The sequence below is a fragment of the Populus alba genome, chromosome 17 (assembly GCF_005239225.2).
Source record: "Populus alba chromosome 17, ASM523922v2, whole genome shotgun sequence".
Classification (NCBI taxonomy): Eukaryota; Viridiplantae; Streptophyta; class Magnoliopsida; order Malpighiales; family Salicaceae; genus Populus; species Populus alba.
In genome coordinates, this window is record NC_133300.1 from 18,260,823 (window position 1) to 18,282,342 (window position 21,520).

A 21,520-nucleotide genomic window follows, 5' to 3' on the forward strand; every position below is an offset into this window, starting at 1 on the left:
GTTTGTCTAATCGATCTGGGGTCTGATTACTATACGATCTTTTGATGGAGGTTCTTTTTCCCCTGAAATATCAGGTAAAGGCATAGTCTGCTCCAACATTAACTGAATAATTTGTCATAAAATTTCATTATTTTTTAAATTTATGGGAGATATGAGCACCAGTGAAGTGAAATCTCGGCCATCTTCAGCCGAAACAATCGGCAGTAACCAAGATATTCCGACCGAGATTCTTCTTCTAATGCCTGCTCAACCATTGCTCAAATTCAAGCGTGTATCAAAACAATGGCTTTCATCGATTTCTGACCCTGCATTCTCCTTATTCTGACAACAAATCCTTGACGAAACACCCAAAACCCTCATGCTCTGTAATGGCCCTCCGTTTTGAGTATTCCACAGCAGTCCTATCCTTGAACTGTCTACATGTCCTTCGGATCAAGATACTATTGTAACTCTGTAGTTAATGATGGAGATACGGGGCACTGGTATTTTATTTGTAAGCAGTTCATCAGACCTGCATTCCCAAGTTACATATAACTAGAGATATTGTGCCTTCTCACCGCTGGTCTATGAAGCAGGCAGAAGCTAAAGAAATTTTGATGATAAAAAAGGGTTCTAAATATAAAATTATTCTAGAAATAAATATATTTTTATTGTTTCTGGTTTTCTTCCCGATGAAATACTAAGCGAATGCAATGTAACAGTGCACCAGAAGTCCTCTGTCAGCGAATTAAAGGCATTCAAAGGAGGCGACTCCTTCCGAATTACATTAGCAATTTAGCATAGATGCTGGAGATGGCACTTCTGTGGTCGTACCCCAGCCTAATGGGCAAACCTAAAACATGCCACCTATAAATTGAGGCCAGTCGTGTGAGATCACAGAAGCAGATTGGGAAAAAGACAGAGAGGTTTAAATGTGAGATCACCTATAACTGCTCTCTTGGACTCCTTTAAAAAAATCACCTCATGTTCCCATCTTTTCAATCCATTATACGCAAAATATTCCCCACTTCCACTCAAACACCTCGTGTTCTCTTTGCTAAATCCAATGAACACCTCATGTCCTCGAGATCCACTCAACAAAGAAGAAAACCCTCAGCTTCTCAGCCTGACAAACCGAATGACGCATGTATGTCTGATTTGGAGATTTCTCTATTCGGACTTCGAAATAATGTTAATGTTGATTGTTGAAAGCCAGAAGGATGCGGTTCAAGATAAATTTATTCGGGTTTGGGAAGAGCAGAGTAGTTCTCAACCTCTTACATCTTCAGAATTCCCAATCCTTTATGCATAAACAGGAGAGATTCCTTATCAAGGTTCTATAGTTTTTTTATAGTGCTGAGCTGATGCAAGGTAGCATTCCATGATTTCGTTTGTGGACTCCTTTTCAGGATCTATTTGTTTCACCATGTATGCCATCAATATAAGTGTTCAGCTGCAATAGGAGGCAGGAAATGGAGTAGCAGTAAATGAAGATAATGCCTTAATACAGAAAAAGAGAGTTTGATTAGCACATTACAAAGCACAACAGAGGAAAGTCCAGCAAGCTTCCGGTTATTTATTCATACAGAACCTTGGGCCAATTCCAGAACAGATTAAACTCTAGATTTATTCATTTCAAAGCTTGCTAGTGATATTGATGTTCCTAACTTTAGATTGCTTTGGATTGGTATCCTTTGGAACAACAATGGTGAGAACACCATTTTCAACTTGAGCTTTGATTTGATCCAGCTTCACATTTTCTGGTAGCTCAATTTCTCTAGAAAACCCCTTCTTTCTTGTCCCTCTCTCAGCTACATGCCAAACTGTGTCTTTCTCATGGGTTTCCTCTTTGCCACCCTCACCTTTTATGTGCAAAATATTCTCATCTCCCACTTGAACCTTTATGTTCTCTTTGCTAAATCCTACTCACAAATAACATAAATTACTTAATTAACTAGAATTAATCAATTAATTTCAACTCAAGAAAACTCCAGAGAGGTTTAAATGTGATAGCAAAAAGATTCAATCTTTCAATACAATTACCCTTGAACTAAAACAACCCATCAAATTTTACCTCTTAAAGATTCAGACTTCAATAAGAAAAGACTAATTCAAGAAAATTTCAAGCATCAAATATCATGATTGCCTAATTCAATAAAGTTTATTTACCTGGTACATTGACTTTAAAAATATGGGAAGTTGGGGATTCAAGCCAGTCCATGAGAGCAGTTGATCCAGACCATTCATGGTATGCTGGAGGGCTCAAGAACAAGCGCCTAAAAGGGTACCCAAAGAAGCCATCAGCCATTGTTGACGACTAATAAAAGAAGAAAGTGAGCTTTGTTATGGATTTTTTTGGTGGGTTGTGGTGTGAGATAAAGGAAGGGGTTTGGCTTAGCTTTATACGTCAGTTTGTTGTGTAAGAAAGTCCAGAAGGTTCTGCAGTGTTCTTTAGCTATGTATCCATATGCAGTTATGCCCTAACTACTAGTCTAGGACCTTGAAGACGATGAGATAATTGCTCACAAAATGTTATCTTATGATCTCCATTTGAGAGAGAATTTTTTTGTGAAAAAATAGGAAGGAAAAAAAAAAAACAAAAGTGGCATATAAGACAAAGCATTAGAGAAATAAAATGAGAGCATTGAAAATTCAGTTTATATATTTGTTTTATGTAATTTCTAAATTATTTACTAGTTTCTTGGGATCATCAGTTTTATGAGGGGGAAATCAGCCATGCAATTTGTTCTTATGAAGAGAATTTCATGATTAAATTGCTCCTTAATAAGAGTTTAATTTTTTTTTATAAGAAGACTTTGAGCAAGTTAAATACATATATATGAGAATTATTGGAAATTTGGTTTTGTCTTTTTAGATAAGGCTACGAGAACTATTGAAGAAGTTTTTATTGGGTTTTGGTTGCAAGACTATAGTTTAGTTACAAGCATGTCGTATGAATAATTTATTATTTTTTGTTTATTTGATAATAAAAATGTTTTTAAATTAGTTTATATATTAATTGAGATTAAAATTTTATTTTTAAGGGTTATTTTAAATAAAATAATTCAATATTTTTTTTTATAATTCTATAAAATTAAAAAATATATATATTTTAAATTATTAGGTTAATTTTTAATAAAATTCACAGTAGTACCGTGTTTTTTAAACCAAAAAATTATATATATAAAAAATATCATCCATGTCCGATTGAAGGTGAATGTTTATTATTACTCTACTAATTCAAAATTCAAAATTTGTTTTTACTTCTGAAATTAATCAGATACTGTTTCAAAGAAAAAGCAAAAACAGAAAATCCTTAATCGTGTGGAAGATTCTGGTCTATCCAACAAGAGTCCATAAGCTTCTATAGTTGCCAGCAGGGCCCCCTCTTAGAACACGACTGGCTCTTCAAGGCCTGGCCTTAGCCCGACAACGCGAACCCTCTTCCTTCAAAAGGTTTTGGATGTCGGATTTTGATAATAGATGGGCTTCATTCTAGACTTTTGTGGAGCACGTGTCCAAATTTTTTCATGCCAAGCCTGGAAAACCATGTAACGACGGTGTTTATGAGCGTTTCAATCTTGTTTTTAAAATTTTTGATTTTTTTTATTTTAAATTAATTTTTTAAAATTTTTTATATACTGATATCAAAAATAAATTTGGACTACAAGTCATACTCGTTAATACAAAACTTCCAATCATGCATGCCCTACTTTCTTTTATATATATATATATATATATATATATATGTATGGGCTAACTTCTCTTCTGTTTCTTCACCTGTAAGTTCCCATCACCTTATGGGTCCAATGTTAGATTCAAAATAATTGCATAATTGCCCATTTGGATAATAAAGCTATGACTATGAAACCAATGATCGCATAAAGAATATAAAGTTTGTCTGAAGGGTTTGGTACCTTACAGGATGTCAATCCTTACTTTTTACTATAACACTAATTTAAGTCCCATCTACCTCTTAGCATTATTGCATGTTTGTTAAAGTTTTTTAAAATATTTTTTATTTAAAAATATATTAAAATAATTTTTTTTATTTTTATAAACCATTTTTAATATCAATAAATCAAAACGATTCTAAAATAAAAAAAATAATAATTTAAAGGTAAAAAAATAGTTAAAATTTCTTAAAAAAATAATTAAACCGCAATAACGAACATCATCTTTCATCCTGTTTGTTTTTTCATTTAACGCAGGGCTAAAAGCACTGGATGATGGATCTCAGTATATACTGCATGATTCTTGCTTTTGTCGGTCTCCAAGTTATGCCAACATTACAAAGCTAAAGAAGAAAAGTCTGTGATTGAAGTTCTCCCTACGATTTGGTTTCAATTAATCCCTCAGTTCTATAGTTTATATTAAAATAATTTAAACTTTTTTAAAGCTTCATCAAATAATACAATTTTTTGAAGTTTAGATGGTTATTATATGGTACAAGGTATGTTGAAAGCTTTTCTTACGAGTACAAAAGAATGATTTAAGATATTCTTTCTCGCCTTTTCTGATGAGTTCTTTAAAGTTGCTTGAGTTTAAAGAAAGAGGTGATAGCTTTAAGCTCTAGATCCAATTTCCCCAAGATCCCACAGCAAAATTCTTCTTCCCATGGCATGATCACTAGTGTAAATCACTTGAAAAGTAAAGAGACAATGATTTGAAAAGAAGAGCCAGGTCTACAGAAGTACAAAAGAATGATGCACACACCATGACTTGCCATAAGTTATGGCATCCAACAAGCACTTCTGCAACATTTACAGCTCGGTGAACAAAAACGCAGGGAAGAAATTGCTTAGGAGCTGGGACAGAGAGAAAACAAGAATGATTTCTGGGTACATGTCAGTAGCTCTGTTAGATTCATATGAAATACATCTGGGTTTTATTCTGTTAGATTGCCTTCAAACTTCAAGCAGCGCCCATGGATATATAATTAGAATTAGACAGCGTTGTCCCATCGTGAGAGTACCGTCGGTGTGTTGATGCATTTTGGGTCTGTTTGGATTAAAAGCTATATAAAAAATGATTTTAAAAAATTTAAAAATATTTTTGATGTATTCCAAGCGAAAAATACTTTAAAAAACAACCATTAACACGCTACCAAACATTATCATGTCAATGGAAGGGTGATGTTTAATCTCTAATGGGTTTGGGATGAGTTTGATCATGGATCATTATAATAGGATGAAATTGAGAATCATGTAATACACTCAGGATGATAATGGGGTTTTGCCTATTTTCTTAGTGCAAAAGTAAAGGAATAGTTCTGGTTTAGGAACGAACAGAATCAACAGGTTTGGGTTCTCAAGCACCTCAGTCTGTTAATATTCAAAGCTGCTGTTAACTCCAATCTCGAGAAGGATCATACAACTTTTTTGTTTTTTTGATGATTAAGTTAAGAAGCATCTTAACTGCAGCACGACGTTGTTTTGAACTTAATCTAATCGTTACTTCAGCCTTAAAAACAGGGCTAAAACTTTCTATCCCACTACATGAACATAGTTTTCTTTCTCGTGCATGAAATCCCAAGCAGAGCAAGTGAAGGGGACTCGCCCTTCATTGATAGAAAGTCGCAGAGAAATCAAGAAAAAGACATGGTCAAAGTACTAAAGAAGACTGTCACCTCAGAAAAGAAACATAATTTGCAGCTTACTAAAAGAATATGCCAATTTTTTCACATTTGGACGATACAACTTTATCAAGTGGGAGAGGACTGAGGAGAGTGGAATCTTAGCTTCCCTTTTACTCTGTTTCCTAACTTTGTTTTATGAGATGCATGCCCCCACCCACCCACCACCACCACCACCACCACCTTCTTTCTTTCCATCTCTTGCTTAATCCTTCCTTTTGAGAGTCAAATTAAAGAAAATCTTAAAGGGGGAACAGAAAGAGAAACAGAGGAAAGTTGGCATCATGAAGAAAGGAAAGGGAATCAAAAGAACCACCAAAAGCAAATCACTTTAGCAGGCTGAGATTTGAGCTGGAATTGTTTATTTTCCTGCATGCATGAGAAACAATATTGGCAGTCAGAAATCATGAAAACCAGATAAGAAAGAAGATTAATCAAGGCAAGAAAACTTGGGATTTTACCATTTCCTCCGAACACCTTTCCGAGGAAAGCAAGAAAAATGATGACCAATGCCACTCCAGCCAATATTCCAATAATAATTGCAAATGTCTTCTCACCATCGTTGGTATATTTATCTGCTTTTGGAGAGAGAGAGAGTTAGCAAAAACAGCTTATCATGAAATGGCAACCCAATTATTTCTCTTGTTTCAAAACATTCTAATTTTAAAACTTTTTACCATTTTAAGATATGTTTTTGTACTCTTTCCCCCAAATCCTATGTACATCATTGGCCAAAAAAAAAAAATCAATATTTTATAATAAATTGGTGAGGATAAATTCTGTTTGGTGAGTGTTTTATGCAGAAAAAAAAATAAAAAAGAATGAACATGTTTGATTAAAAATATATTAATTCTAAAATAAATTTGAAATAAATTTTTATAATTTTAAAATAAAAAGATATAATCTCTACTCCGATTATGTTTTCCTCTTCTATTCCAAAATAATAACCATACGTGATCATTATTTAGTTCTTGATCTAATGATATTTTCTTGAGAGGGGAAGATTTAATGTAAATTTCTATCACACCAGCATTTGAGGCACAGAAAAAATGATTAACACTTTTTGGGAGAATTCTTGTACTAATTTACATAAAAATAATTATCAACAAAAACTAAGTACTATAAACAAATCCATCACTCTAATTAGGAAAAAAAAAACCAAAACTAACAAATTCATCACAATTTGAAAGCATGGATTACCACTATGAGCCTTGGAATAAGCTTGAGGCCCACCGGTGGTGTACCTAGCATAGCACTTAGCCAAGAACATATCACCGTAATCCGCAGTGCCGCAGTCTGATTTCAGCCGTGCGATCGCCTCCGACAAACAATCCTGGCATTCTTCGACGCTCAGGTCACCGACACATTGAGCCACCCCCTGGACATTACCTGACCCACCAACCCGGTAAGGGCCACTTGTCCCAGCCAAGCTCCCTAACACTGCATCCCTAAGGTTCATGGCATCCGTATCATACCCAACCGAAGGTCCACATTTCTTCAACACCACGGTCTTATCTTCCACACCCAAAAACGTCGTGTTATCATACTTCACATAACATCCTTGAAGCTGCAGTGCTCCACCACAGGTCTGAGCACATAGGACGCCGAGTTGACTCACTGCTCGAGCGACACACGTGGCACAATCCGGCATTGACAGGTCACCGCGGCACTGGTAAAGCCCGTAAACAACATCTTGTGTGCTTGAGCCCATGATGGTATAGTTGTTGTAAGAAGAGTAAGTGGCTGAGTTGACAAGAGAAGTAAGGAGAGAATTAAGGTTGGACTCATATGGTGAGTCTTGTACATATTTTTCTTGAGTACAGCCTCCAATGACAAATGCGTCTGTTGAATCTGAAAGTGAAGGGCTAGGGAGAGATGACAAAGAGAAGAGGAACGTCAAGGTTAAGAGTAGTGTTGAACTCGTTGTTCTTCCCATGTCTAGACAAGTTTCAGGGAGAGTGAGAGTGAGAGAGAGAGAGAGAGAGAGAGAGAGAGAGGATATATATAGAGGCAAATCTAAGCCGTTTATGAAATTAACGTGAGCTTAATACAAGACTCTTGTTTCTCTCATCTCCACCAGTCTTTTTGTGTGGCTCCTTCTTTCCATGTACGTGGGAGAATAGGCCTTTATATATTAATCAACAAAAAAATAAAATTAGTGGGATCATTTGTTATGAAGAAACATGATTAAAAAACAATTATTTGGATAATTTTTTTTATTGATGTTGTAATTAACTTAGAATTATTAAATACACCAAAACGGTTAAGAGTTAAATTCCTACATTATTCGCATGGAATCTATATGAACTCATGAAAGAGTTTTCAATTTAATCCAATATTTTTCTGTTGCCATAGCCATATTAATTATTTGTCATAATTAATGGGTATTAAGTTTGGTTTCTTTTCTTAATTAACTTCTAGCATATAATTAGCTTATTTATTTTGGAGCAATGATGGGTAATTTCATGGCATTTGGAGAGAACTATATATCACTCTTAACAAGTATATTTATGATTAGAATAAAATTGCCGATAAAATCATAATTAATCCAGTTTTCCTTCCGACATTAAAAAGGTATAGTAAAAGTAATAGTAACATTAAAGAAGGTTCTGGCAATTATATATAGTTTAGACCCAAGAGGAAGAAAATATTTCTTTCCCTTGTAAAGGCATGAATGTACATGAACTAAAAGCTAACTTAGAGTCTAGTTTCACTTGTACAAGTTTTTTTCTTCTTCTTTTCTTTTCGAGCTGTTTTGAATTTTAATAGTACTTTTTAATTTTTTTTTTATAAAAACTATGTCATTTAGGATTTTTTTAAATATATATTTTTTTCAGATTTTTCTTACTTGAAAAAATATTTAAAAAATATTTTTTATGTATTTTTAAAATATCATTTTAATTGAAAAATATCTTGTATTACATTACCAAACATGCAACTTGTACAAAATATTGTTACGAATATAAGATATAAATACAATTTATTTAATATGTAATCCAACTGTAAAATATAGTTTATTTTTGTCTTGAAACAAGGATTATCAATTTTGTTTTCAAGGGGATATAAAAACACTATTATAAAACTCATATCAGCTTGGTAGGTAAACTTAAAATCTGGCCGATTAGGAGTCTGATTGGTCTAGATTGAAAAAAAAATAATAATAAAAAAAATTATTTGATATGGTCGACCCATACTTGATCCAATCAAAGCTTGATAGTTAACATGTTAATTTTTTTTTTATTATTATCAAAATGATATGTTTTAATTTTAAAAAATTAAAATTAACTTTTCCAATCTAAAACCTGAGCTTCAACCCAAGTTAACCCTAGGTTGGGCCTTATACATAGTCAATCCAAGACTCAGCTAATTCGGAACCTGAATTATTAAATGGATAAAATTTGATTTATTAGTTGATCTAATCCTAACTTGGTCAAAATCTAATCCTCAATATATTGATTTTATTATCAATATAATATTCTTTTGATTTTTCTGTAAAAAAAATTAAGGGAGAACTCTTCCAACTAATAACCCAAACCTTATCTCCATATCATCCAAATCAAGTTTTAAAGCTTTGTACAATAGGGATTCTGATTCTTTTTTTCACAATTATTCTTTGAACATTTTAGAATTTCAAAATCGCCCTATCTTTATCTCTTCAATATTGTTCCATCTCATCCTAGCGTCCTGGTTCAGCTCCTGTGAATCTACTACTGAATTAACGTGGGTATTAATTAATTAGATAGCTTGCTCATAATAAATAAGGGAGAATCATCTTCATCTTCATCTTCATCTTTCTTTCTTTCTTAATCTTAGAGACTCTTATCTATATTGTGCCCTATATATTGCCTCTCAATTAAGAAAAATAAATTAGTAGCTAGTTAGTGTGTGTGTAGGTGTCTTTTCATGCAGAGCTGTAGCTAAAACAATTTGCACTGGCATTTACGACTAGAACAACTCAACAAAAGGGTGTTCTTGCTCCTTTTTCATCTTTTTATCCCCTAATGCATGCACATAGCTTTTTCAAGTGAAGACACACAAACCTCTGTACTAGTTGCACTGCATCACCCACACTCTGCTTTAAGGCACTTTGGCAGGAGGGAAAGCAACCTCTCTCTCTCTCTCTCTCTCTCTCTCTATATATATATATATATATATATATATATATATATATATTTCCTTAACGAAAAGGGAACTTAATTAGTAAACAAGGAAAAGAAAATGAAATGGAAAAGAAAAGGAACCGATCTCCTGTAATCAATCGGTTTTTTTTATCGAAGAGATTTCCATTGATCAAAACAACAAGATACGAAAAGAAAAACCCCTTTGAAATATTACGTACTAAACTTTTGAGGGCTAACTCGAATCATAAGAATTTTTGTACCTGTTTGCCATACAAAACAGAGAAATGTTCAGACTGCTTGCTCACCGTAGATTTAACTTAGTATAAAGGCAATTATAGTGTACTAATTTGTTCCAAGATTGCTTAGCTTCCATTGCGCCCACAGATGCGTGTGGGGCATTTCGGAATTAATGTTCCAAAGTTTTTGTTCTCACTTCCGAACAGAACACTTCAACGGTATGGTCTCTCTCTCTCTCGCAGACACACATGTACAATCACATGCAGCTTTTGATGGTTGCATCGAGATCTAGCCACCATGAACTAGGTTTTGGCTGTTTCTCTCGGGGATAAAGAAGGTAGATGGAAGATGTTATATTCAATAATGTCGTTTACGATTTATGGTAGTTTGTCTTGATATCTCAATTTGCCAACACTACCGAGTTGTGGTGTCGCCCTTTACCAACTGATGTCTGGTCATTATAAAGTATAGTAGTAGTTGTTTTTAATATATAAAAATATTAAAAAAAAATTAATTTAAAGTAAAGAAAAAAAATGAAAAATTTAATATATATCTATTTTAAATCCTTGTTCATATATAAAGTTAATTGCTATATTTTCCTATTTTTATTAACGTAATGATTACAGTATAAAATTTAATACCTATCCGTTTGAATTTTTTTTTTAATCAATTTAATGATTACAATAGGAATTTTAATACATATTCCAGTTTTAATTTTTAATTGCCTTAATTAGCCTTTTCCATATATACCGTTGGTTATTAGCTTCCTAAGAAAAAAAAATGTTAGGCGCGCCACTTATAATTTCCTTATTTATTATCTTGATTATTAAATAAATAATACTTGTTTTCTTTCAACGAGGTTCTATACCATGACTTATCATATCCTTTTAAATGTATTTTTTCTTTAATAAAATAAAAAAACCTTATGCAATAATTTATTGATTCCTTATTTATTGATTTTATACACACACAAAACTCTAAATGGCCAAAACACTCTAGATTCACTATTTAAATTTATCTTTTTTTAATTTGATTTAATTTTTTTTTTGTGATTGCACCTTTTTTTTTGACTAAAATTAAAAGATAATTGAATAAAAAAAATTAAAAAACAAAAGATCAAAGTATAAAAGATACCACAAATGAGTAATGGTTGCAAAGTTCATATAAAAAGTTTAATTTAATCACCAAACTTTATAAATTATACCTATTAGATCTATCAATATTCTTTCATTTCAATTTTGATACAATTTTTTTTTTTTTAAATCCTAGTTTGAGATAGGAGAGAGATCGCTGAATTCCAGTGATAGAAAAAGATAACTAGAGTTGCTACTAATTTCAATCACCAAAATGATCAATTTTGATGTCAAAAGATTCCATACGGTGATGATAGTTTCATTTAGGTATTTTTCTTTTGCCTAAAAAATTAGATCTAAGTTTAGAAAATCTTTTAGTTTTGGGTTGATTTCAGGTTTTTGTGTGTGTGTGTTTTTTTTTTAAATTAAATTATTTATAGGTGTTTTTAAATTATTTTGATATAAAAAATAAATTTTAAAAAATAAAAAAATATAATTTTAATATATTTCTTAAAAAAAAAATTAAAAAAAAATTATCACTATAATGCCAAACATTTCATGAGCACAGTTTTCATACCTGCTCCAATATCTAACCTGGATACGAAATTGGATTCCTGGTCATTTAGATAAACTTTAAAACAAAATTTTTTTAGTATTTTTTATAATAAAATGAAATTGTTTTGAATATTTTTTTTTTAAAAAAACTTAAAACGATATTATTTTAAATAAAAAAATTAATTTTTAAAGTTAACTAAGTATATTCTCTTATGGATTATTAGATTACTAGAGTTTAATTAAATTAATATCCAAATTGGTTTGAAAAAAAAATTCTAGATCAAGCTCCAAATAAATTAATCACCAGGTCAGTTTACGAGTAAAGGCATGCTTTACCAAGTATTTCTAAGTGTGGTAATAGTTATTTTTTAAAATATTTTTTTATTAGAAATATATTAAAATAATATTTTTTATTTTTTAAAAATTATTTTTAATATTAACACATCAAAATAATTTTAAGAAAAAAAACTTAAAATTTTTAAAAATATAATTTTAAACACGTTTGTAAACATTTACTTAATAGCTATATTCATTGGAATTTAGTACATCGTTACAAACACTGTTGTTATATAGTAGAGGACAAGTATTCTCGTCTCTGATATTTAAATGGATCTGCACCTCTCTTGGGCTCAGGTTCCATATATCTGCTATTTACAGGGCAAGAAGAGTGCGAGAAAGGAAAAGCAAGCTGCTATTCTTTTCTTTCAGGTTAATGCTCTTACTTTTTCTCATCTTCCATACACTTAAAGAATATTTAAATTTCACGTAACTAGAAACTTATGCATTCTTAATTTTAATCATTTAGAATTAATTGATCGGGGTACTCATATTAATAATAATAATAAAAAAAAGTATTTAAGCTTCATTTAATGTTGATATTATTACCGCAAGATTGCTTTTTCCTCTGTTTTTGTGATCTGGGAAAGACTGTATTGGTAAAAGGAATTGTTAGGCTGGGAGATGGATGCGTGGCATTTGCATTTCACCAAACATTTAGTAGGCAACTCAATTACTTCCATGACTGCTTTATGTTACAGTGGTCATATCAATTCCATTGTCGTAGTGGGTGTTAAGCACAATTTTTCCTCCTTTCTACACTAATAATGTATAATGGCACGACAAAAAAAAGAAAAGAAAAGTTTACACTTGATGTACCATATCTGGCCAAAGTGTCAGGATGTTAATCACAAGTGAAGACAAAAACGAAGTTCTAAAAAGAAGATGTAGCCTAGTGCTCAATTCTGGGATTTTACTTTCACAGGTTGCACCATGAGTATTGTACAAGCTATGCTCCTGCATGGATCACATTTCACTGCCTTTTCCAACAAAAGCCGACTTCCTAGTTCTTCTTTCGGAGGGAAACTTCTTTTTACTCTATACCTGTCTTCATTCCATTGATTACATGATGAGTGTAGTGTAAGATATGCTATCACATTTCATCATTCTTCTAGTCCTCGTTTTCTCAAGGCTATCATATTCTTCCAAGTCCAACATTCTTTCCTATCCTTTACCCAGCCTCGTCCTTCTTTCCATTGGTTTACTCTCTTCTTTATAAAGAAAAACCCTTTTTATTCTTGAACCAAGGAAGATAATGGCAGAAGCTGTTATCTCCAATATTGTTGGTACAATCACCAATGAGTTGGCACCCCTGATTCGGCAACAAATTGAATTAGCATGTGGAGTTGAAGAACAGCTTGAAAAGCTTGAAAACACATTAACTACAATTAACTCTGTACTTGATGCTGCAGAGGAGGAACATGACAAAAACGAGGAGGTTAGGGTTTGGTTGGGAAAGCTTAAAGAAGCAGTCTACGAGGCGGATGACGTGATTGATGAATACCAGACTGACAATGTGCAAAGGCAGGTCCTGGTGTATAGGAGCTTGATAAAGAAGGTACGCAACTTTTGTTCGCTTTCAAACCCTATCTTGTTTCGTTTTCAATTGGGTCAAAAGTTAAAGAAAATTAGAGAGAACATGGATGAAATTGCAGAAGATAGGTCTAAGTTCCACTTTACACAAAGTGGGAGAGATGGCAAAGCTGTGCCATTAAAAAGGGAACAAACTGGCTCAGATGTTTCATCAGAGGTTATAGGAAGGGAAGATGATAAGGAGGCGCTAATCAAATTGTTGCTGTCTTCTAATGAGAAAGAAAATGTTACCATAATTCCTATCGTTGGAATGGGTGGTTTAGGAAAGACTACACTTGCTCAATTGGTCTTCAATGACGATAGAGTTGCATCTCATTTTGGATATCGTAAAATATGGATGTTTGTCTCTGGTGACTTTGATGTGCGACAGATTTCACAAAGAATTGCTGAAAAATTGGATCGCGGAAACCATGGCCACTTGGATTTTGATTTGTTGCAAAACATACTTAAGCAACAAATGAGCACTAGCAAGTATTTACTAGTCCTAGATGATGTTTGGAATGAGGATAAAGTAAAATGGCTTCGCTTAAAAGATTTGTTAATGAATGGTGCCAGGGGGAGTAAAGTTTTAGTAACCACACGTGGTAAGAAGATTGCATCAATGATGGCCACTGACACACGCTATGTATATAATTTGAGTGGTCTCCCATATGATAAATGTATGGATTTGTTTCTGTCATGGGCATTTGATAGAATTCAAGATCGACCTCAAAACCTAGTAGAAATTGGAAAGGATATAGTTAGTAAATGTGGAGGGCTTCCTCTTGCTGTAAGAACGTTGGGTTGCTTCTTAAACCGGAAGGGTGAAGATGAAGATGAATGGTTGTCTGTAAAGAATAGTGAGATATGGGAATTAGTTCAGAAGGAAAATGATGTTCTTCCTATTTTAAGACTGACTTATGATCAAATGCCACAGTACTTGAAGCCATGCTTTGCTTTTTGCTCTTTGTTTCCCAAAGATAGGTCAATCGATAAGGAAACACTAATCCACATGTGGATGGCTCAAGGTTTCCTTCAATCATCTGATGGAATTCCACTTGAGAAGATTGGCCACAGGTATTTATTGTTAAATAACCTCTAGTTTAAGAAAATTATATGATTAATTATCTTAGTCGGTGGGATTTGTTTTAATTGTTTGAAAGAATGAATAAACGATTTTTTCAATTATATCAACTAATATACCATACACACACACACACATATTAATCTCCCATAAAAAATATGCATTTAGTGGGGTTAATTAATATAAACAATCATCAAGTGAATGAGAAAATGTTGCTATTTGAACATTAACAAATAATTATCCTACTCATCTTTAAACCATGCAATCATATTCAATCTTTTTATATGTTCATCTTTCAGTGTTTTGGTGTTTCGTTTTTATTTTTTTGACAGGTATGTTAATGAACTCTTGTCAATGTCTCTCCTGGAAGAAGAACTTAAATATCCTGGTGATGAAGCAAGACACTGCAAAATGCATGATCTTATTCATGATCTTGCACGGCTGGTTGCTGGAACAGAGTGCTCACTCATCACTGCTCATCCTAAAAGCCCTAGCAAAAAAGTTAGACATGTTTCTGTTTTTGGATCTGATTTGCCTGAAAAATCTTCATCGAAAGTCAAGGATTCAATTTCAGAATTTTTATGCAATGCAAAAAAGTTGCGATCTCTTTACTCTCATCTACTAGTGGAGCAAAACAAGACAGTAATTAATCTCCTTGCAAATCTCAAGTACCTGCGCATCCTTATTCTAACTGAATCAGAATTTGATGATTTGCCAAATTCCATCGGTAGCTTGCTGCATTTAAGATATCTTGATCTCTCTAAGAACTTTCGCATTAGAAGACTTCCACATTCTATATGCAAATTGCAAAATTTGCAGAAGTTGAAACTATATGCTTGCGTGAAGCTTGAGAAGTTGCCAAAAGGTACTTGGAAGATTGCTACCCTACGACATTTGGAAATAACTTCGAAGCAAGAGTTCTTGCCGAAGAAAGGGATAGAGTGCTTGACTTCGCTTCGTTCATTGTCCATCCACAATTGTTATCGTCTTTCAACCCTGGTTCGAGGAATGCAACACTTGATTGCTCTTCAAAAATTATGTTTGACTGATTGCCACAATCTCACTTCTTTAGGGTTCAGTTTGAATTACCTCATTTCCCTTGAAAGTCTGGAGATTCGTAACTGCAGTGGTCTTTACTTGAGTGGACGACAGAAGACGCAAGAGGAAGATTGCTCGGAAGGGCGCCGGAGCTTTCAATTATTGCTCAATATTGTAGGTCTTAATTACAAAAAAGAGCAAATTGAGGATGCGGGGAAAAAAGCAGAGGGCCACCAAGGCCTTCAAAAGCTTCGGTCTCTGACATTTGCTCAGCTTCCCAAGTTACTAGAACTGCCGTGCGAGCTTGAAAATGCTGCTAGCAGCCTGCAATATCTTTCTATTTCCAATTGCGACAAACTTTCTTCTCTGCCAGATTGGTTGCCACAGTGCATAGCACTGAAGAGGTTAGAGATTAAGCAGTGCAAAATGTTCCCATCTCCACCAGGAAGCCAGCATGGTAGTTGCACAATCATCTCACCTTCTCAAGGTCCATTTTTCCATGCATTATATTTGCATCCTTCCATATTGGTTCATCATTAATATTTATTTATTCGTTCTTGAAATTTTAGCTTCTCTCTTTTATTGCTTTTCAATGCCTCATTATCATGTTATATTGTTGTAATCAATTGAAAGTTTAGCAGATGAATTGAAGGAGCTAATATCAAAACCAAGAAACAAAGAGGAAACCTTTGAAGAAGCAAATACTACCGGGTTGTTTGAGCTTACCGAAGAACGTTCGAACTTGGATGAGTTCTAGAAGAACAATTCAAAGCTGCTGCAAATATGACCAAGTTTCACCAAAACATCTCTGCAATAAGATCTCCCTCGTGAACATTGTGTATAGTTTAACTTTATTATTTTTAAGGCATGTAAATTTAGTAGTTGTGATGGCATTTTTCTTTATTTTTTTTACCACTCTATTCATGAATCTGGGCAAGAAACGTATCTCTTATTTGGTTGATTATCTATCACATATACTTTCCTTATCCTCATTTTAACTTGTTGCGTTACATGCTACTTACTGTGTCCTTTGGGCAATAAAATTTATTTCGCTACTTCTGATATACATTTCATGTCCTCTGGTTACTAGCTACATTAAGAACATATTTTGTTTTTATATTATCCCATGTTGCCATCAATGCCATGCATCCGGGCAAGAAACTTATCCCTTAATTTGATTAATTATCTGTTCTTCATCCTCATTTTATCTTGTTATATGACATCCTGCATCCATAGGCAGAGAGGAGACGGGGAAGCAAAAGGATTTCCCCTGCATCCAAAGATCTTGAGATATGCACAGTAGGTTTCAAGTTCGAGTGTATTTTTTGTAAGAATCTAGGATAATCGGGGTTTTATTCATTCACCTGAACCCATAAAATACATTTTCCAGAGAAGATGGAGCTTCCTCAAATCATAAAAAAAAAAAAAAATCTCGCTCAGGTCTCCTGGAATGATCAATTATTATGAAGCAAAGAGGAAGTAGAGATCGTGTAAAATACGAAACGTAAGAATCCAACTAATCCCCAGTAATCTCAATAAACCTAACATCATCTCCGAAACCTTAAATAAAAAAAAGAAAACATTGAGAAGAAGCAAAAACCCACGATCTTAAACTAAGAACACAAAAACCCTTCAAAGATCAAACTCAAAAAATCAATTTAACTTAAAAGATTTGTAACTTAGAATCAGAAAGACAGCAATGAGAACTAAAATAAACAAGACTTCATCGTTTCATCCTCTCAACAGCTTTTCTAAGAGGTGACTTGCTGCGACCTTAACCTGCCGTCTCTGCTATCGAAGAGAAACGATGCCGAACTAACCATAGAGCCACCGTTACTACTCGTCCATGATCACAAAGGCTGCCTACAAAGATAAAGAAAGAAAACATTAAATTAGAAAACAGTTTGTAAGAACAACAAAATGGGTGGAGGAAGAGGAAGATGGAGAAGAAGGGGAGGTGAGAGATGTACATAATTAAGTTATTTGATTTTTTTTTATATATATAATAATAAATCTTATAGCTGAATTTACTTATAAAAAACTCTATTATTTTACATGTCATATAAAAAATATAAAAAAAGTTGAATGAACAGGGTAACAATACATTAATATATAATTTAAATTTGTTTATATAGTTTAGATCTATACTTACAAATCTAAATTACTTCATATTGTTTGTCTTATATGATAATTCAAAAATTAAATCAAAGAATTTAAGAGTAAATGATTTGACTAAATATTTTTGTGCACATTTAATGATTAGTTTCCTCCGATATTTTATCATATTTCAAATCTAAAAATGATAGATTTATATAAACTGAGGGTATGATGTTAATGTTTTGTAATATTAGTATAAAAACTCCTTATAAAATCTGTATATATAATAAAAACAAATGCCATGCATGTCCTGTGCGTGTTACAGTAACATGTGAATGAATTGGACATCATGCGAAAACTATGCCTTCTAATAACTAAAAGAAGTCATCGTTACCAGAATGGAATTAATTTAATTTTTATTTAATTATGTAATAAAATTTGGATAATATGAGATGGAAATCATAGCTTCATGGATCAAGTTTAGAAGTTTACCCACAGCCACAAGATCAATTTTTATGAATCCTTCCTTTGGAGTTACAAAGGAGGTGTTTGGTTGGATGGTAAAATTGTTAAGATATATATATATATATATATATATATATATATATATATATATATATATATATATATTGTCTTTTTATTAAAGGATTTCTAGAGCAGGTCTCCTCAGAATAGTGAAGCTTTTGAATGCTAGCTGGCTTTGCTGGCAAAGTCAAAACCTAGAGCCGACATCGCTTGCATGTAAACTAGAGCTTGATGGAGGAGGAAAGTCTACCCTGTTTTGCAGGTTAAATTAGAAACAAAAGAAGAAGAAAATAAGAAACTTTCCCAACTTTCTTCCTTGACAACTATAGATTACAACTTTCAAAGCCCTTAAATTAATTGCAAATAATCAAATTTTCCAGAAGTAAAAAAAGCTGTCATTATCTGCAATCCTGATGAAGTCCAATGACAGTTAGCCGACTATAGAAATAAAGACAACTGACAAATTGTTTTCCTTCCCAAAACATAGTTGTTTATTAATTCCTCTCCAATTAGAAACCATCTTGCGTCTTCCTCGTAAAACTTTCTGATGTTCCCACTAACATATTCCTAACAAGAAAGTGATCAGAATTGAAAATTCAAGAAAGGGACAACAAAATAAACACAAAATCGCCTAATTCTTGCTTCCTGTCACTCCATTTCTTGCTTGTTCAATTCCTGTTAATTATGGCCCTCACTGTTTTTCTCCACAATTTCTCTATTTACAAGTTGGATTTGGCCTGGTAGCTTGAAGAACAAGATCCCATTTCTTCTTCACCAAGTTGTTGCCGACCTGCGAGACGGTCAACTAATACATCCAAGGCTTCCTTCATCCACCCACGCTGACAGCATTCTCTTGCTTCTTCCACACTCATCTATACATAGCACAAAGGTAACTTAATATCAGCAATTGCACCGACAGTTTCAATAATATAGATAAAAATGTTAGAAAGGTAGCATGTGCATACCCATTTTCTCTGGCGATTGTTTTTCTCTGGCCAGAAATCTAATACCTCCTTAACATGTAAAGGGAACAAGTATCCATCGTAATCAGTGCCATGAGTTCTGCTCTGGAAGGTCCAGTGACCTAATTGGTGCTGCAAAACAAGGTCAAACATCAATAAGCTGCGTGATTAAATTTGGGAAAAATGAACTTAAATTGAACTGCAATCACACCATTAAAGAAGATAAGACAACTACCTCAACATTGCCTTTCACCCCGGCTTCCTCGTATGTCTCTCGAGAAGCGGCTTGTTTTATGGTTTCATCCAATTCCCAGCCTCCCTGGTAATCAATGAAGCATATTGGTTAGGTTATGTGACAGAGCAACGGTCTATACTCTACGCTCTACATTGAGTTATCAAGTACTAATTTCATTTGGAATTAGTTAATACCTTAGGAAACAACATCCCCTTTCCTTTCTGTGAGCTGATGACAAGTACTTCTAACTCATCTTCAACCTCCGAAGTATTTGAGCTCCCGTTCTTGTATCTGTATGGTATGCATCTGCAATATATGAAACAAGAATACATAAAATTTAGCAACCAATAAACTTAAAAGTAATCAAATCGGGCACAAACTGGACTACTTGGAATCAAATCATCAGTTGAATTATTGCTTCCATGTTTTCAGTTCCAACAAAGATGGCCAATCAATCAGAGAGCAGGACAGAAACTGTATTTTCCCTGCTCCACAAGAAGTTTTAGGAAAAGATATGGACAATTATCCATGCACGTGAGCCAATCCTGTCCACCCATCATGGATAAGCCCACCATGATGGACTAACAAGTGGCCTCAAGCGCCCGTAAGCAACCATTCATCACATTCATTAAAGATTTTGTACTAGACCAACCTCGCAAACCAGAATAAAGTTCTGCTTATCTAACATGTCAAGAAATCATTTATGACGAATCCTGTTTTATTAAAAGACAAAGCAAAACTTAACAAAACCTCAATCGACTAATGATTATTTAGTCCATCAAATCTGCAGGCCTAATAAGAAAAACAATCATGCCCCACCAAAATCAAGAAAACGCAGCTAGTTAACCAATGAAAAAAAAATCAGTAGAGAGAAAAGGATAAGGGAAAACCAACCCACCCTACAACTTGACGACGACCTTTATCATAACGCTGCAAATGCCTCCCTGTACGAGACACCAAAGAAGCTACAACATTTTCTTGAGATACCAAAGCAGTAGCCATTTCTTTTCTTTCTTAGCAACAACAATTTTCTCAAGAGAACTTTAATGGGGTTTCTTGAAACAAGAAACTGGTTCTTTCTATTACAAGAAACTAACTAACAAGCTAGCTAGATGGTGCAAAATATGTGATGATATGGGAACTGACAGATCCTCTTAAGGTTTCTATTTCTGTTAGTAGTTATGACAAGAGTAGAGACGGGCTATCTTCTCGTATAAGTAATGGCAGGAAAGAGAGGGGAGGAGAGGGAGAGGGAGGGGAAACGCTTTGATGGCAGGCCCCCCGTTTATTGGACTTTAGTTATTTTGCCTGCTCCCAGACTACGTGTTGGTGACGCGTCAATGATTTCTTCTTCTTCTTCATCAATATTTAATGAGTGAGAGGTCGACGAAGTGTTATTATGAATATTTTTTTAAAAGTTATTTTTAATATTAATATATTAAAATGATTTAAAAATATTAATTTAAAAGTAAATAAAAAATAATATATATATATATATGTGACGATTCAACAGGATTAAGAACAACTGAGTTTTTATTTCAAGTGAATACTGTCACTTTAACAGAAGTATTTGATACTAAACACAGTAATACAAGGTATTGCTGAGAATCTAACTAGTATTGAAGACTGAAAATGAATTGCAATCGGACTTGACTATGAGGGGAGCAAATTCACCCGAATTTCTCTCTTTTCACTCACACAAATTGTATTGTTAATTTTCTCTCTGCCTTCTCATTCTGTTGCAGTGCGTTATATGCATGCAGGGTGCCCATCCGTAATAAAAGGATTTGTAGGTTTGTTACACGTGTTTATTGACACGTTACTATTTGTAAATGAAACGGTGCGTGTAATGAATTCACTCTTTTCCCGCTTGTGCCTCTGTTCAAATCTAGTCCTCTGTTTCTTCAAGGTTCATTGTTGGGAGAGTTGTCGTTGGCAGCATGTAACAAATCTTCCCCCATCAAACCCACCTTGTCTTCAAGGTGGAAGTTAGGAAAGCGTGCGGTGATGTCTTCTGCACTTTCCCATGTAGCATCTGCAGGTGAGAACCCCTTCCAGTGAATTAATAATT

At 33.6% G+C, this 21,520-nt stretch overlaps 4 protein-coding genes across 5 annotated transcripts; 1 reads left to right on the top strand and 3 right to left on the bottom strand.

Moving 5' to 3' along the window:
- Nucleotides 1-1,457: 1,457 nt before the first annotated feature.
- Nucleotides 1,458-2,578, bottom strand: LOC118028819 (15.7 kDa heat shock protein, peroxisomal). Its single transcript, XM_035032527.2, has 2 exons — nt 2,149-2,578; nt 1,458-1,901 (listed from the first exon to the last, which is right to left on the bottom strand). Exons 1-2 carry the CDS (start codon nt 2,285-2,287, stop codon nt 1,615-1,617), a joined length of 426 nt encoding a protein of 141 aa, XP_034888418.1. The 5' UTR covers nt 2,288-2,578; the 3' UTR covers nt 1,458-1,614.
- A 3,031-nt stretch (nt 2,579-5,609) lies between these two features.
- LOC118028818 (plasmodesmata-located protein 7) lies at nt 5,610-7,702 on the bottom strand. Its single transcript, XM_035032526.2, has 3 exons — nt 6,815-7,702; nt 6,076-6,189; nt 5,610-5,983 (listed from the first exon to the last, which is right to left on the bottom strand). The coding sequence occupies exons 1-3, from the start codon at nt 7,548-7,550 to the stop codon at nt 5,976-5,978; spliced, it is 858 nt and encodes a 285-aa protein (XP_034888417.1). The 5' UTR covers nt 7,551-7,702; the 3' UTR covers nt 5,610-5,975.
- A 5,086-nt stretch (nt 7,703-12,788) lies between these two features.
- Nucleotides 12,789-16,788, top strand: LOC118028817 (putative disease resistance protein RGA1). 2 transcript variants are annotated; one of them, XM_073405752.1, is made up of 3 exons: nt 12,789-14,585; nt 14,925-16,087; nt 16,272-16,788. In XM_073405752.1, the coding sequence occupies exons 1-3, from the start codon at nt 13,192-13,194 to the stop codon at nt 16,385-16,387; spliced, it is 2,673 nt and encodes an 890-aa protein (XP_073261853.1). In that variant the 5' UTR covers nt 12,789-13,191; the 3' UTR covers nt 16,388-16,788. The 2 variants fall into 2 exon arrangements, with proteins under 2 accessions (XP_073261853.1, XP_034888416.1); XM_035032525.2 differs by having other exon boundaries at nt 12,791-14,585; nt 14,925-16,117; nt 16,272-16,785.
- Nucleotides 16,789-18,535: 1,747 nt separating this feature from the next.
- Nucleotides 18,536-20,734, bottom strand: LOC118028816 (nudix hydrolase 18, mitochondrial). Its single transcript, XM_035032524.2, has 5 exons — nt 20,348-20,734; nt 19,644-19,755; nt 19,450-19,533; nt 19,218-19,346; nt 18,536-19,124 (listed from the first exon to the last, which is right to left on the bottom strand). The coding sequence occupies exons 1-5, from the start codon at nt 20,449-20,451 to the stop codon at nt 18,972-18,974; spliced, it is 582 nt and encodes a 193-aa protein (XP_034888415.1). The 5' UTR covers nt 20,452-20,734; the 3' UTR covers nt 18,536-18,971.
- Between the last annotated feature and the right edge of the window lie 786 nt (nt 20,735-21,520).

Coding starts and splice junctions, on each gene's coding strand:
- LOC118028819 (XM_035032527.2), bottom strand. CDS start 2,287: ATGGCTGATGGCTTCTTTGGGTACCCTTTTAGGCGCTTGTTCTTGAGC. Junction 1,902..2,148: donor TTTTAAAGTCAATGTACCAG/GTAAATAAACTT, acceptor ATTTGTGAGTAG/GATTTAGCAAAGAGAACATA.
- LOC118028818 (XM_035032526.2), bottom strand. CDS start 7,550: ATGGGAAGAACAACGAGTTCAACACTACTCTTAACCTTGACGTTCCTC. Junction 6,190..6,814: donor TTATTCCAAGGCTCATAGTG/GTAATCCATGCT, acceptor CTCCAAAAGCAG/ATAAATATACCAACGATGGT.
- LOC118028816 (XM_035032524.2), bottom strand. CDS start 20,451: ATGGCTACTGCTTTGGTATCTCAAGAAAATGTTGTAGCTTCTTTGGTG. Junction 19,534..19,643: donor AGGGGATGTTGTTTCCTAAG/GTATTAACTAAT, acceptor ATTGATTACCAG/GGAGGCTGGGAATTGGATGA. Junction 19,125..19,217: donor ACAATCGCCAGAGAAAATGG/GTATGCACATGC, acceptor TGCTATGTATAG/ATGAGTGTGGAAGAAGCAAG.
- LOC118028817 (XM_035032525.2), top strand. CDS start 13,192: ATGGCAGAAGCTGTTATCTCCAATATTGTTGGTACAATCACCAATGAG. Junction 14,586..14,924: donor CTTGAGAAGATTGGCCACAG/GTATTTATTGTT, acceptor TTTTTTTGACAG/GTATGTTAATGAACTCTTGT. Junction 16,118..16,271: donor AATCATCTCACCTTCTCAAG/GTCCATTTTTCC, acceptor AAAGTTTAGCAG/ATGAATTGAAGGAGCTAATA.